We start from the raw sequence: 13,783 nt of genomic DNA, 5'->3' as shown, positions 1-13,783 counted from the left end.
CTGCAACGTCACCCGTCAGTTCCTGAAACAGCGAAATGAAGCTTTGAGTTTTTGTTCGAACAGCTACAGGGCACTCGCCAGTCACGTGACCTGAGCTGTGCCTCTAATTTGAAAATCAAACAATCTTAATAACTTCTTCACCGCCGAGTTAGAAAAACTGATAGCGAAATCAGCACTTAAGACGCAAGCCCTATTTTGAACCAGGGCTGTAAATATGCTTTTTGATGCCATTTTTTGGCTGGGTGTGTACATCTTTCTGCAGTCAGCCTCAAGCGTATTCTCAATGAATAGCAACTTTTAGCACGTCTGCATAGGCTTCATTTTTTACTAACGAGATGTTGCTTCTTGGTACAAACCTGCAACTAACACCAAATTGTAGCAGACAGTCATCTGAAAGGGAGTATAACATTAAAGTAAGACTTATGTGTTGCATGAAAATCACAATATGCTTGGCGGAGGTCTGCACTCTCTGAGTGCTTCCAACTCTCCTAATTTAGATCAGGGATTTCCAAACTTTCCTGCCTACGACCCCAAAATAGTGGCAATGAAGACTGTGCCATAGGAATACACAAAAAGGCCAATCCAAAAACAGAAAAAACATATCTGTGCTAAATTTAGGTTTTAGTAATGTAAAAATAAGTTTCTAGATTAGGGGTTACCATGAAATGAGCAGTTCCCTTCCACACATCGTCACATTGTTCCTGGATGTCAGCAGTGGTTTCATAGACTTGAGTGTCATGTTATCCTTTACCAATTGCAGCTAAAACCCAAAACCAAGTTTGGGGTCATAATTACTTCACCTTTCAGACATACAGATTGTTTATTTACCTTTGGTTTCATCCTTGATGTCCAGCCCACTCCCTATTCCTGCCCCGATGGAGCTCATAATCTTGTCGATCTGAGAGAGAAAAAGACAGAAGCAGAGTTACAGAGATGTACAGCAAGAACAAGTTAAAGTCATTTCCCCGTAATAAGGCTAACCCCTATTTCTGGATTCAAGTGTCACCTAACATAATCATTACTGCAGCCAGCGCCCTGAATGTCAGTCTCTCCCCAGTGAATCGAAGCAAGGAGGAGCAGAGGGGTGAAGAAGAAACGTTCGTGTGAGAACAGAGGGGAGACAACGGAAGAGGGGGACTGCAGCGGCTTCATTAGTGTCAGGCTGCTGGCTGTAGATCCATGATCACTGACCCCAGACCTGCTTCTAACCGCTGACCTTTGAAACTTGCACATCCATTCACCTGTCAGGGCCGCTGGCTCACTGCAGGTTACTGGAATCTGGCCTGGCTGTGGGCTGGTTGAGACTGGTGTCAGAAAGGCAAGCTGTGTTTACAAGTCGACCCTGATTTTAGGCAATACTGAATGTCACTGCAAACTGAGCACATCTTTATATGAATTTAGTAAATGGAACCTTGAGGTTGAAGAGTGACTGTAGGTCAATGAAATACAGAATAAAACTGAGGCTACACTTACCTAAAATGCTAAGTAGGTACAAATGATGGTCAGCATCAGCATAGAGAGAGCCAAAGCAAAAATAGCAAGCATAGAAACTCGACTCCATTTCAAATGATCGGGAGTCATTTCCTCACTTTGGAAAATCAGTATCATAATCCACAGCTTTTAAAAAGAACATTCCCAACAACTAATAAACTATAAGAGAAACATTGAGAATATAACTTACAGATCAAAAATAAAGATTCAATCTTTTGAAAAAGATGGCTCTGGCTGAAATAAGATGGTATATTACAATAATCCGAATCACAGAAAAATACAAAATGCATCTCAGGTAAAGTTTACAGTCTAATCAACGACATTGTGAGATTTCACAGTAATTTACAAAAAGTGATGTATGGAGGCAAACTGCAAACTTTTAAGTTGAGATTTAAGTTGTATTAGTGTATCAATGGTTTGGCCCGCCTCTATTCATGGATTAAAAGCCCAAATTTTTTGATCTAAAACTGGTATACTTTAACTAACAGTTGTCCATAAGGCCATCATTTCTCCCGGCTCGGTTAAAACAAGACTTCTGGCTTGGTGTTGTCATGGTGACTTGAATCCAGTCCTTGACGACCTGGACAAGGAAACTGAGAAATAGCATTTAGGGATAACCTTTTTTGGGGGCTGACAATCTCAGTTTGAGTTGTGGATTATGATCAAGCTTTTATCTAGAAGCGACACTTTTTAAAGATCACTTAAAAAGTCTCCACAGGACCTCTGATAAAGGTCTCTGAAAATATTTAACATTATTAGGGATGGGTACCTTTCACATCTGAAACAATACGGTACTGTTGCCGAGTACCTGGCAATTGGTACTCAATGGTACAATTTTTGTTTGTCAGTTTGACATATTTATTTCTCAATATGCTGTGTTCAAGTCCAGCATGGAAAATCGCCCACTCTTTCACTCCCTCACAGTCACAAGGATGCATTTAGGTACCCAAACATTGTACTGTTCTCACGTGAAATGGTACTTGGTTCTGCAGATGGAATTTGGTCGGTTGCTATAAAAGTACCTAATTTGGTACCTAACCCTCAACATAACTAGTACAGTGCAGTGATGGGACAACAACAAGCTCTCATAGATTAGATCTGATGCATTTTCTTTATCGAAAACTATGGAAGCGGTCACACTTGCAAACCGGGCCGTGCTAGAGCACGATTCAATTCTCTGCTTTGACACGCTTCGGAGAGGTGGGCTTTGGTACGGTTTACTTCATGCGCGAGCACAAGCACTCGGACGGCGCGTGTGATCCAAGACGTATGATCACCGCAAGCGCATATCGCGACAATCATTTTAAACAAAGCTGGGTTGTTAGAGGGCTGTGTCTGGCCAAAATGACTCACAATAAGTCTAAAAGTCTCTAAAGTTGTAGCAGTGCTCTCTGTGTCTCATTGTGCTGACTATGATGAGATCGCGCTTCATGTAAACATACGCTTCACGATGATGTAGGCAGGCCATGCGGGTGTGTGATACCTGCTTAAGTCTGGTTCATATAGGGGTAGTGTGACCGCCGGCCATGCTCTTGAGCTGGGGAACAGCTCTGCAGGGAGGGCAATCGTGCTTAAGGACGGCACGGTTTGGGTGGCTAGTGTAACCGCGCCCTAAGATGAATGAAACTGCTCATGCTCAGAACAACCTTTCCCTTTTTTTTCAGCTCTGATGTAAGGGTTCAACACTACAAAGAAGACACTTATGAAAAGGAGATTAAAACCAACAGCTAATTCATTTTGAAATGATAAACAACAAAAGTGTGATTTTGTCTGAGTTAATGACTTCTTTAGTGGGACAAATATCTTATTCTACCTTGAGTTAATTAACATTCATCCGATCACAATCTTACTCTTCAGCGTTTTTTAAAAGTAATGGTGTGTTCATGTGCAGAACACGCCTTCATTATCCCTGTAACACTAATGAGAACACATATCTGCAGATCGCTGTCTATTGTGGGACATCCCCTGTGATTTTCCACGTTTCAATAAAGTAAGTCTTTCCTGAACATGTGCTGCGAATAGAGTCGAGCAACTTGGTTATTTTTTACCCAGATACCCCCATAAATATCACTCCACTATTTCCCTGAAGCCATCTTATCTCATTGTGCTGTAGCATGCAATTAAACAGGAAAGGTCACCTTAATTGCTGAGAATTATGGGAAGATCCATATGGTAATTCATCACCATCAGCAAGTTCTGGGCTATGTTAGGTAACTAATGAACATGTACATGCAAATGTGGACAGGCATGAACAAATTTACTTGCATTAGCATTATTTTAAAAAAATCTGAGACTAATTATTCTTCTCATTATCGTCAGGTTGTATTGTTGTAGCACATTTTTCAATTTCAGGCTCTGAAGCAGCAGCAGAGTGTGTTTTCTGTGGTGTGAATGATGACTATTGAGTAGAAGTAAATGTGTCTGTGACCCACACTGTTAATAAAAGAGCGAAATACAACAGTGGGTGACTCCTGTCAGATAACCTTTAACACTCTTGCACACTGCACCACCTTCCCCTCTGCCTTCACCTTCGCTCTCTGGCCTCTTGAAGTCAAACTGCTGTTTCTCTTTCATCTGTTCTTTCGTACAGATCCAGCACCATGCACTGAACAAATCAGTGTGAATTAGGAGAAGGGCTCTTCTGCAGCAGCCATGTTAGTTTTAGGAGGAGGAAAATGAAGCAGCCTCTTTGTGGATGGAGAGGCTTCATCATCCTTTTCTATTATTCAGTTTTATGACTTTACTACATGTAGCTTCACTTTAAAGAGCCTAATCAACCAGAGTGGAGAAAAATGACAAGTTTATTTTAATGTCTTTGGAAAACAATCATCTTTCCTCTGCTTTAGTTACACAACTTCCTCAACATGTGAAAAATAATCTGTATAAAACTTATCAGATGACACCCTTTGGTTCCTGGAAAAACATGTCAGAGTCAAACAAACAGGTTGACCCCATGGGGACTACTGACTCCAGCTAACTTGAGGTTGACCTGAAGACTGAGGCTGAGGTGGGCCTACACCTACACATGGATGGATGGATGGATGATTGGATGGACGGATGAATGGATGGATGGATGGATGGATGGATGGATGGATGGATGGATGGATGGATGATTGGATGGACGGATGAATGAATGGATGGACAAAAGACAGACAAAGAAACAATAGATGAATGTCTAGATGAATGATGGATGCATAATGAAAGGGTGGAGGATGGACAGATGATGGATAAACAAACAAATGGATGGATGATGGAAAATTAATGGATTGATGGATGGATGATGGATGGATGATAGATAAGTGACAGATAGATAAACAATGAATGATGAATAACAGTTGGATGTAAAATAAAAGGATGGTTATTGGATAATGATTATAGATGGATGAATAATAAAAAAACTGATGATGATGGATGAATATATAGATGGATGGATGGTTGGATGTGTGGATGCATGGATGGATGGATGCACAGCTGGATAAATGGATGGATGGATGGATGGATGGATGGATGGATGGATGGATGGATGGATGACTAAATGAATAGATGGATGGATTGCTAGTTGGATGGATAAATGATGGTTGGATGGTTGCTTGGATGGATGGATAACTAAATGGATGGATGGATGGGTGGGTGGGTGGGTGGATGGGTGGATGGATAAATGATGGATGAATGGATGCATGGATGGAAGGATGGATGACTAAATGGACGGCTGGATGGATAGATGAATGGATGGATGGATGGATGGATGGATGGATGGATGGATGGATGGATGGATGGATGATGGATGGATGGATGGATGGATGGATGGATGGATGGATGGATGGATGGATGGATGGATGGATGGATGAATGGATGGATGGATGGATGGATTTCCACCAAACTATTTCCGAACTCAGCTGTAAAATGCACATTTTAACACTGACTCTTATAGAGATTTCTTCACTATTGCAGCCAGCCTCAAGTGGACACTTGAAGAACTGCACTTTTAGTTCTTCTGGATTCATTTTTCATGCTGCTTGGGTGGTTAACTTCCCATTATAACCTCTTACCTCTTCCCACTCTGCAGTGAAGGAGGGTGTTCTCTCCAGTCTTGCTCCTGGACTTGCTCCCTCCCCTGGGCTGGGACTCCCAGGGCCCTGACCACGAGACCCAGACCCCCAGCTGTGCTCCTCCTGCACAAGAAAAAAACCTTATTAAACATCGGGAAATGAGACGTGCTGATCAATGCATCATAAAACTTAAAACTTGGACAGCTGAAGAATGTTGATTATGCTCATTAATGCTCATTTTGCATCAAACAGACTATGTATTTAGCTCATGATTTATTTACGTTTAATTAAATTAAGAGGCTCATAGACTGTGAGCTCACAGCAGGGAGCCATGTGGCCCAGATTAATGAGTTCTCTAATTGGCTGGACTTGTCTCTGCTGTTTCTGATATGACTTTGCGTGATGCTGCAGAATGCTAACTTCCTCCACAGCTGCATAATTCATGCAAATTGTTATTTACAATTACAGCATTTCTCACTCTGTACTAACATTAGCATTTCTCAAGAGAAGCTGTGTGTGGAAACATTCATTAAAGGACTGTTGTGTCATTCTTGGCCTCTTACATAAATGTCTCAGCAGAGCGACTCAGTACCAGAGAAGAAGACGGTTTAAAGTTTTAGCTTGCCTGCATAATGCAGCAGATATTCTGCTCTCTGTTTTATAAATCATCAGAGAGAAAGAAAGACAGAGAGCTTCTAAAAGAAAATACCTAAAGAAAAGTGTAAATGTGGACAATGTGGGTCTGACCTGAATGGGGGACACAGCTACCAGGTTGGAATCAGACTTGGACAGAGATTTGGAGAGCTGCAGGTCCAACACGCTGCGAGGCATGGACCTCATTCTCCCCAGGGTGCAGGCCCTCTCTTCGTAGCCTGCTCCTGCTGCGCCGCCTTTGGGCACACTTCCTAATGGATTTCCTTGTAACTCTGGAACTTCCCCGTTTTGATCAGAGTACGAGGAGGGCGGTCGGCCCAGTGTGGACCAGCCTCGAGGTGGATCCCGCTGCTCTGACTGGGCCTGATCCTGGTTGACCTTTGTGTGGAAGACAGTTCGATACACCACCTGTGGCTTCTCAGGGTCGTCGTCGCTCCTCCGAGGCGACGCCTCGCTCTCAGTTCTAGAGAAGACCTGTGTGGATCCCCCTCCAATCACAATGCTGAACTCAGGGGTCTGCAGCAGACTGCTCCGGACGTCTGTGGAGGCATATTTGCGTGGTTTGGGGTTGTAGAGATGATAAGGCGTGTCAGGGGTTTCACATGCTGGGGAGGATCCATGAAGGAGGCCTGCAAACTCCTCTGGGATGTGGCTTTTTCTGCGATCTTCGAGCAGAGCGCTGGCTGCAGAGGAAGAGCAAAGAGGGGGAGGAGGAGGCGGGTCTCGCTGGTACGGCCCGTCGTCTGCAATAAAATCACACACATGGAAAAAGAAAATGAATTGATTAAGATTAGATGATTTGCATAAAGTGATTAGCACACAACAGAACAGAGAGAGGGAGAAGAAACAAGGTTCAAAGATGCAAAACAAACTAAGCTGCAAGAAATATGTCTTCTGCTTCTTTGCTCACAGATATTTATCTCTCCAAGGGAACATGAAAGACCTCCTGACTTGTGTGTGGATGCATGAACTCGTGCGTGTCGGTGCAGACATCCTCTTGGTATTGACTTCATTTAGTTTGAGGGAATGCTTTCATGCCCGCTGGCTGTCTGTGTTCAGCTGAGTGAGAGAAACGCCGCTGAAAGCTGTTTCTTGATACTCAGTATGTTTTTTTTTTGTTGTGCCTTGTGTGTATTTGTAGATACACGTGTGTGTGTGTTTGTGTCTGCTTGACTAGCTGCCCTGTCAGCTTGTGTACGCTAATGTTCACATCCGCAAACAAGTCACACCTGCGGGCACAACTATCGTCACGTATGTTAAAAACACGCCTTCCTCAGGAAACAAGGTGCAGAACAAGAGGGGCGATGTTTATTCTACCTTGATTAATTATTACGCCTCATCAGAGCAGGGCCACATACGCATAGACACACACACAAAGATGACTCTCGGTGTAGTGTAGTAGTAACATTATGTTCCAGACAGATTCAGATTGCTGCCTAGCAGCTCAGGGAGCATTTTGTTCTTACTTATTTATAGTGTCACAAATACAGTACCTTTAAAGTAGCGCTGTGCGTAGAATTTATGGATTTAGGCTGATAAACATTAATGTGATAAAGGAGTGATGGACTCTACTTGACCTTTCGGGGCGCAAACAAAACCTGTAAGACACTTCAACAGCTGAAAAAACTGTGCTTTGTGTCAAGCATCTTCCTCTTTCTCTGTTTCCTGTCACTGTGTGTTACGATCATAGACTGTAAAAAAATTGACGTAATCTTGCTTTGCTCAAGTGAGGTTGCCACAAAAACTGCTCCCCCTGGTGGCTGGCTGCAGTATAGGTTGAAAAAATCTGGCTCTCCAATCACTCCAGCTGGGCTGTGGTCAAACTTAAAAAAAAAACTTTGGAAAAATGAATACACCTCATAGAAATGTTTCTCACGTCTGATTGTTGTGGTGATTTGAAGATATTATTTGGCTGCCTTGTGTTCAAGTCCTCTTTTTCCTGCAGCAATGTAGACTCTGCACAGGTCTGTCATGGTGAAGAGGAAGCTGAGCCGGAAGGCAAAGCTCTCTGTTTACCAGTTGATCTTCATTCCCACCCTCACCGATGGTCATGAGCTTTGGGTAGTGACCGAAAGAACAAGATTGCGGCTACAAACGGCCGAAATGAGCTTCCTCTGTAGGGTGGCCGGCCTCTCCCTTAGAGATAGGGTGAGAAGCTCGGGCATCTATTTAAGCTCGGAAGATGAGGTGGCTCGGGCATCTGATGAGGATGCCTCCCGGATGCCTCTCTGGTGAGGTGTTCAGGGCACGTCCCACTGGGAGGAGACCTCAGGACAGATCCAGGACACGCTGGAGAGACTACATCTCTTGGCTGGCCTGGGAACGTTTCGGGATCTCCCGAGAAGAGCGGGACGAAGTAGCTAGGGAGAAGGAGGTCTGGGCTTCCCTTCTTAGGCTGCTGCCCTCGCGACCAGACCTCAGACAAGCAGCAGAAGATGGATGGAGTTTAATTTTCATTAGTTATAAGAGGTTAAAAATGAGGTTTCACGTTGTGTTTAACGATGATTGACAGTTGCTGTTCTTGTGTATTTTTTTTTTTTGCGGATTGTAAAATATGTCGAGAGGTAGAGTCAAGAGGTGATTAGACTCTCGAAAGAAAAAAATAACAATTATTTTGTCACCCGGCTCCATTCAGATTCTCCCAGAATCCCTCACTGTCTGTACTATGCAGACTCTGGTTGTACAACTGCTGCCGATGGCAGCGCCTGTGACAAAGGTATTTTGGCTTCAAAACTGTACAATGGTAAACGGTGGAGCCACGCTGTCCACTCTATATACAGTCTATTGTGTACAAACCATGTAAACAGTCTTACTGCTAATAAGAATCACACACACACACTGTCCAACAGACTCATAGTAATCAAACTGAAGACTACGAAGATAATGATGCTTACATAAACGCAGACTGTCCCTCTAATGATCTATCTATTTAAATATGCTGGTGTCTCACACACGCACTAAAACAAAGAAAATCTCTGCTGTCAGCTTGTTTCAGCAAGCACTTCATGACTGTCCCCCGGCTCATCCAACCACATTTCCACATGAAGCAATTACATAACCTGAGACAATACAAGTCTGAAAATGTCACTTTTTTTGACAGGGCTGCAGAAGAGTGTGTGTCTGGGCTCCTCCGCGGTGGATCAATCCCCAACTCCACATAAAATGGAGAAAAAGTGGAGCGATCTTAATACCTGTCCTCTAATGGAGAGCCTGTTCATGTGATTTGAAATGTGATTGCTGCATTTTGCTGCACCTGAACAGTATAAAGCAGATTTAACAGTCTTCAGGTAATGAGGGCTAAAAACATGACTCACGCTCAGGCATCACATGGACTCAAACTGCTGTATTTTCCTGCACAGGCTGAAAGCTCTTTACTTATGACTAATGCTCAACATTTAGCAGGAAAATGAAGCACAGAATTGATAAAAGACGAGCGTTAATATGCAGCGTGTTGACCTTTAATCCCAGCACTGAAATTAGATTCCTCTGCTGTGTTTTCTTCTCGATGATTGTGCACTTTGACCGTGATCAATAGCACTTAGCATCGATGAGGTGTCAGGAGATACATCTTCTCAAGCTATTATATGTAAATATGCAATAGAAAAGTCAAATAATCAATGAACTATGCCAGAAATCTATAGATTCTCTGTGTTTTAAGTGACATGCACAATATTCCTACAGCTTGGCATCAATAAGTTAAAAGACAGATTTTATTTATGCACTTATTTTTTTCCTGTTGCTGCTTCTTGTTATAACTTTGTCTTGCAAAAGGTTAAAAATCATGTAATCTTTGAGATATGCAAAAATCCTATGTAAAAACAATGCTCAATCTTCCCATATTTCACTGCACCTGAAGGCATCAGTACTGTTAAAGGTGGTCGTTTTTAGCTGTGTTGAAGTTTTTATGACCATGTTTTGCAAAATTTTGTCTTGCAAGAGCATCCAATCAATTAGTGCATAAAATATAGACACACTGGATTTAAGTGTGTTGGTCAAATAATCCTATGATTACCTTGTACCTGAAGGCATTGAAAAATTTAAAGGTGGGACATTTTTTTTATTGGGCTCTCTTTTCTAAGATGGTGTTAATTGGGGGAAAAACAAAACAAAAAAAATCTAAAGACAAGAAGTGTTTGGTATTGAGTGCTAAATATTCCTACATTTTCATTGCGCATAAAGGCATCAATAAGTGAAAATATGGTGTTTCTACTTAAGCTGATTTTTTTTTTAACGGTGTCTTCCAAAATTTTCTTTCAAGCAATTTATTCAATGAATTATGAACAATTTTAGATGCATTTTGTGAATTTGAATGCTTAATATTTCCTGCATCAAAACAATGTTAGGCTTTTAATGCATATTTTTTTCCATTTTGTGCTGCTGTTTTGCCAGCTCTCAGTTTTTTAGAATGTCTTTTAAAATTTCAACATCAAATAATCAATGAACTGTGCAAAAAATAAAAAAAATAAAATAATCCACAGATTCATTGTGTTTGAGGTTGAACGTTCAATATTCCTACATTTACCCTATACCTGAAGGCATCATAAATTAAAGATGGCGGATTTCTTTTATGCACTACTGCTGGAGTCAATAGAAAAAATATACTGACACAATGTAAATAATGTTGGATGGTCAAAATTGCCACATTTTCACTGCACTTGAAGACATTAATAGTTTAAAAATTTGATAGATTTTTTTCCTGATGCTGAATTTCTTACAACCATGTCCTGAAAACCTGAGCTCATGAATTCATATGATCAACTGATTATGGAAAAAAATGTATTGATATTGTGTTTCAGGTTAAATGCTCTGTACTCTTACTTCTTGTCCTGCACCTGAAGGCATCAAAAACTTAGAGATGGTGTGCATTTTTAAAAATTTTCTGCTTATGTTTCTCCAAAGCTGAATTTTTCTTGCAGACACATCTTGCAGAATTTTTGCATCTTCTCTTTTTTTTAAGATAAGAACGTGTTGGCAACAGGTGAGCCTGTTGGTCTCTATAGCAACAGAGAGCCCAAGTGCAAGCATCTCTTCAGTTCTTCATATTTTTCATCATTTAGGGGTCTTTGGCTTTTAGGAGTGAGTGAGTGGAGAGTGTGGTGGATAAATATGGTTTAGAAAACAGCAGATGAGCGTGAAAGTGTGTGTGTGTGTGTGTGTGTGTGTGTGTGTGTGTGTGTGTGTGTGTGTGTGTGTGTGTGTGTGTGTGTGTGTGTGTGTGTGTGTGTGTGTGTGTGTGTGTGTGTGTGTGTGTGGGCATTGACATACTGATACCAATGACAGGGAAAGGATCAGACACATCAGAAACAAAGGTCTGAGAAGGAGAATTGAATATTGAAGCAAAAACTAAAATTCAGGTTTTTGAAAGTATCACAGCATATTTTTCTTTAGGATTAAAAAAAACAGCTGTGTTAATGATAGTAGAGATGAATCGACAAAGTGTGTAAGATAATTTACAGGATTAGTGACACTAAAGAAGTGCTGTTTGGCGAGACAGACAGGAAACCCCGATTCCTCATCCCCTCCCGCTGCAAACGATCAATACTCTTCTTCTGAGTGCCGCTTTAACTGCCATTAAGTTCCTTTCTCTCTGCAGTGTTGCCTCACTGATTGCTCTCTTTCTGTCTTTCTTTGAGTGTACGTGTGTGTGTGTGTCCCTTACCTGAAAATCCAAGACATCTCCTCACACTAACAAACTGTCACACTGTACGTCACAACACATGACTGACTGCCCTGTGCCTCCTGAAATGTCTAAGAACACATGGTGAAACATCACCCTGCATACCTGCATTTTTATTGCAGAACGAGCACACACACACACGCTTACACACATGCACGCTTACACACAATACAAACATGTTACAGCATGCAGCAGCTCAGCCCAGAAACTGGCAGGTATTTGTGCTTATCTCAGGACAAACACCCACAGTGACGATGTGTTTGTTTGTGAGTCAATATTCCTCACAGGTATAAACTTGAATCCATACTGGTTTCTGTTTGTTGGTCACTTAAAGACCAGCAACGAGGCACAAGGCATGATTTATTAGTTCTTAGTATCGATCTGCGGCAGATGCAACGCTTTGTGATCATTGATTCTTCCAGTTGAAAAACTCTGAAACGCTAAACCTTTACATGAATATTCTTGCTATACCAACCAATCAGAGGACAACCAGCAAAGAAACATCTATTTATGGATTAAGAGCTTGAAATGCATCACTCATGAGGGGTCTGATGAATGTACGAACTGATGAGGAAGCTGGAGAATGAACCGAAAACAAGGCGATCCATTTCAGAAACAATCATCTATTCTATTTCCTACCTCCAGACTACACTGGGGCTAAAAACAGTGACAACATAATGGGAGGGATAGCGCACAGCAAGCAGATTTCTGTAATGCAAAGTGTTGTGTAAGGTGTTTCCTCAGTCGTCTTCAGTTTATAGGGCTTTTTGTTTCATGGCATTGATTGAACCTCTTGAACCCTCTTTTTTCTTACTTTCACCACTGTAATACATTGCGTGTCCACAAGAGGCTGGCCTTAAAAGTACCAGGAACCATGTAGAATCAGAATCAGAATCAGAATACCCTTTATTGATCCCCGAGAGGGAAATTTCATTTCAGTTACATCCCTTTCAAAACATATAAGAAAACAAACACAGGGAAAATACAGAAATGAGGTGAACCTAGGAGTTGCCAGGTACCCAGCACCATATATGCAGTAGAATGGGTATTTCAGCCGAAAATACTATTGGATAGTCACTGCTAACCATATAACAAGTATTGGAATAGTCCCCACCTCCTGCAGAAATAAGGAGGTCTAGATCCTTTCAATCAGTCAATCAATCAATCAATCAACTTTAATTTGTAGAACCCTTTACGACACACAAGGTGACCAAAGTGCTTTCCATTAAAACCAGAACACAACAATTCAAATTCAATACAATAAAAATACAAAAAAATTCAATAAAAATGGCAAGAATATCTCATCCCATTACTGCATGTTAAAAGCCAGTCTGAATGAATAGGTTTTAAGCCTGATTTAAAAAGCCAAAGTAAGTGGTGGAGCGTAATTCAGGGAGCAGCTTGTTCCAAAGGTAGGGCCCAGCGACCAGGAAGGTGTTAAGTCCTTGCTTTTGGGACTTCCAGCAAGAGCTGGTTTGAGGACCGTAAGTCCCTATTGGGCCCCTATTGGGATTCTGTGAGATAGGGAGTGACAAGGCCATTAATTGCTTTTAAAACAAAAAGGAGCAATTTAAAGTCAATTCTAAAAGAAACAGGGAGCCAGTGAAGGAAAAACAAAACAGGGGAAACGTGTTCGAAACGGCGAGTATTTGTTGAAAAGGCTGCAGCAGCATTTTGGACAAGCTGAAGACGGCTTTAGAGACACCAGCATACAATGCATTACAGTCAAGTCTTGAGCTCATAAAAGCATGAATGGTTTTTTCAAAGTTTTTTTCAAAGGTTTTATCTTTGTTAAAACTGGTAAATGATGAAAACTCACCCTGACCACGCTGTCAACTTGTTTAAATTTTAAACTGCTACCAAAGATGACGCCAAGATTTTTCACAGAAGAACTCAACCTAAAAGACAGACT

General features: G+C 41.6%; 1 protein-coding gene across 4 annotated transcripts in view; it reads right to left on the bottom strand.

The window, feature by feature from the left end:
* Positions 1 to 13,783, bottom strand: part of anks1b (ankyrin repeat and sterile alpha motif domain containing 1B) — a 276,356-nt gene that overhangs the window by 71,394 nt on the left and 191,179 nt on the right. For all 4 annotated transcript variants that reach the window (XM_074698643.1, XM_074698642.1, XM_074698641.1 and 1 more), the window contains 3 exons: positions 6,288 to 6,937; positions 5,541 to 5,663; positions 829 to 898 (listed from right to left, as the gene is read on the bottom strand). In XM_074698643.1, coding sequence (XP_074554744.1) covers positions 829 to 898; positions 5,541 to 5,663; positions 6,288 to 6,937 — 843 coding nt within the window. The remainder of the gene's footprint in view (positions 1 to 828; positions 899 to 5,540; positions 5,664 to 6,287; positions 6,938 to 13,783) is intronic.

Source organism: Halichoeres trimaculatus, unplaced genomic scaffold, assembly GCF_033239565.1.
Source record: "Halichoeres trimaculatus isolate MK-OKI-2021-1 unplaced genomic scaffold, fHalTri1.1 fHalTri1_scaffold_21, whole genome shotgun sequence".
Classification (NCBI taxonomy): Eukaryota; Metazoa; Chordata; class Actinopteri; order Labriformes; family Labridae; genus Halichoeres; species Halichoeres trimaculatus.
This window is presented reverse-complemented; position numbering and strand designations above follow the sequence as displayed.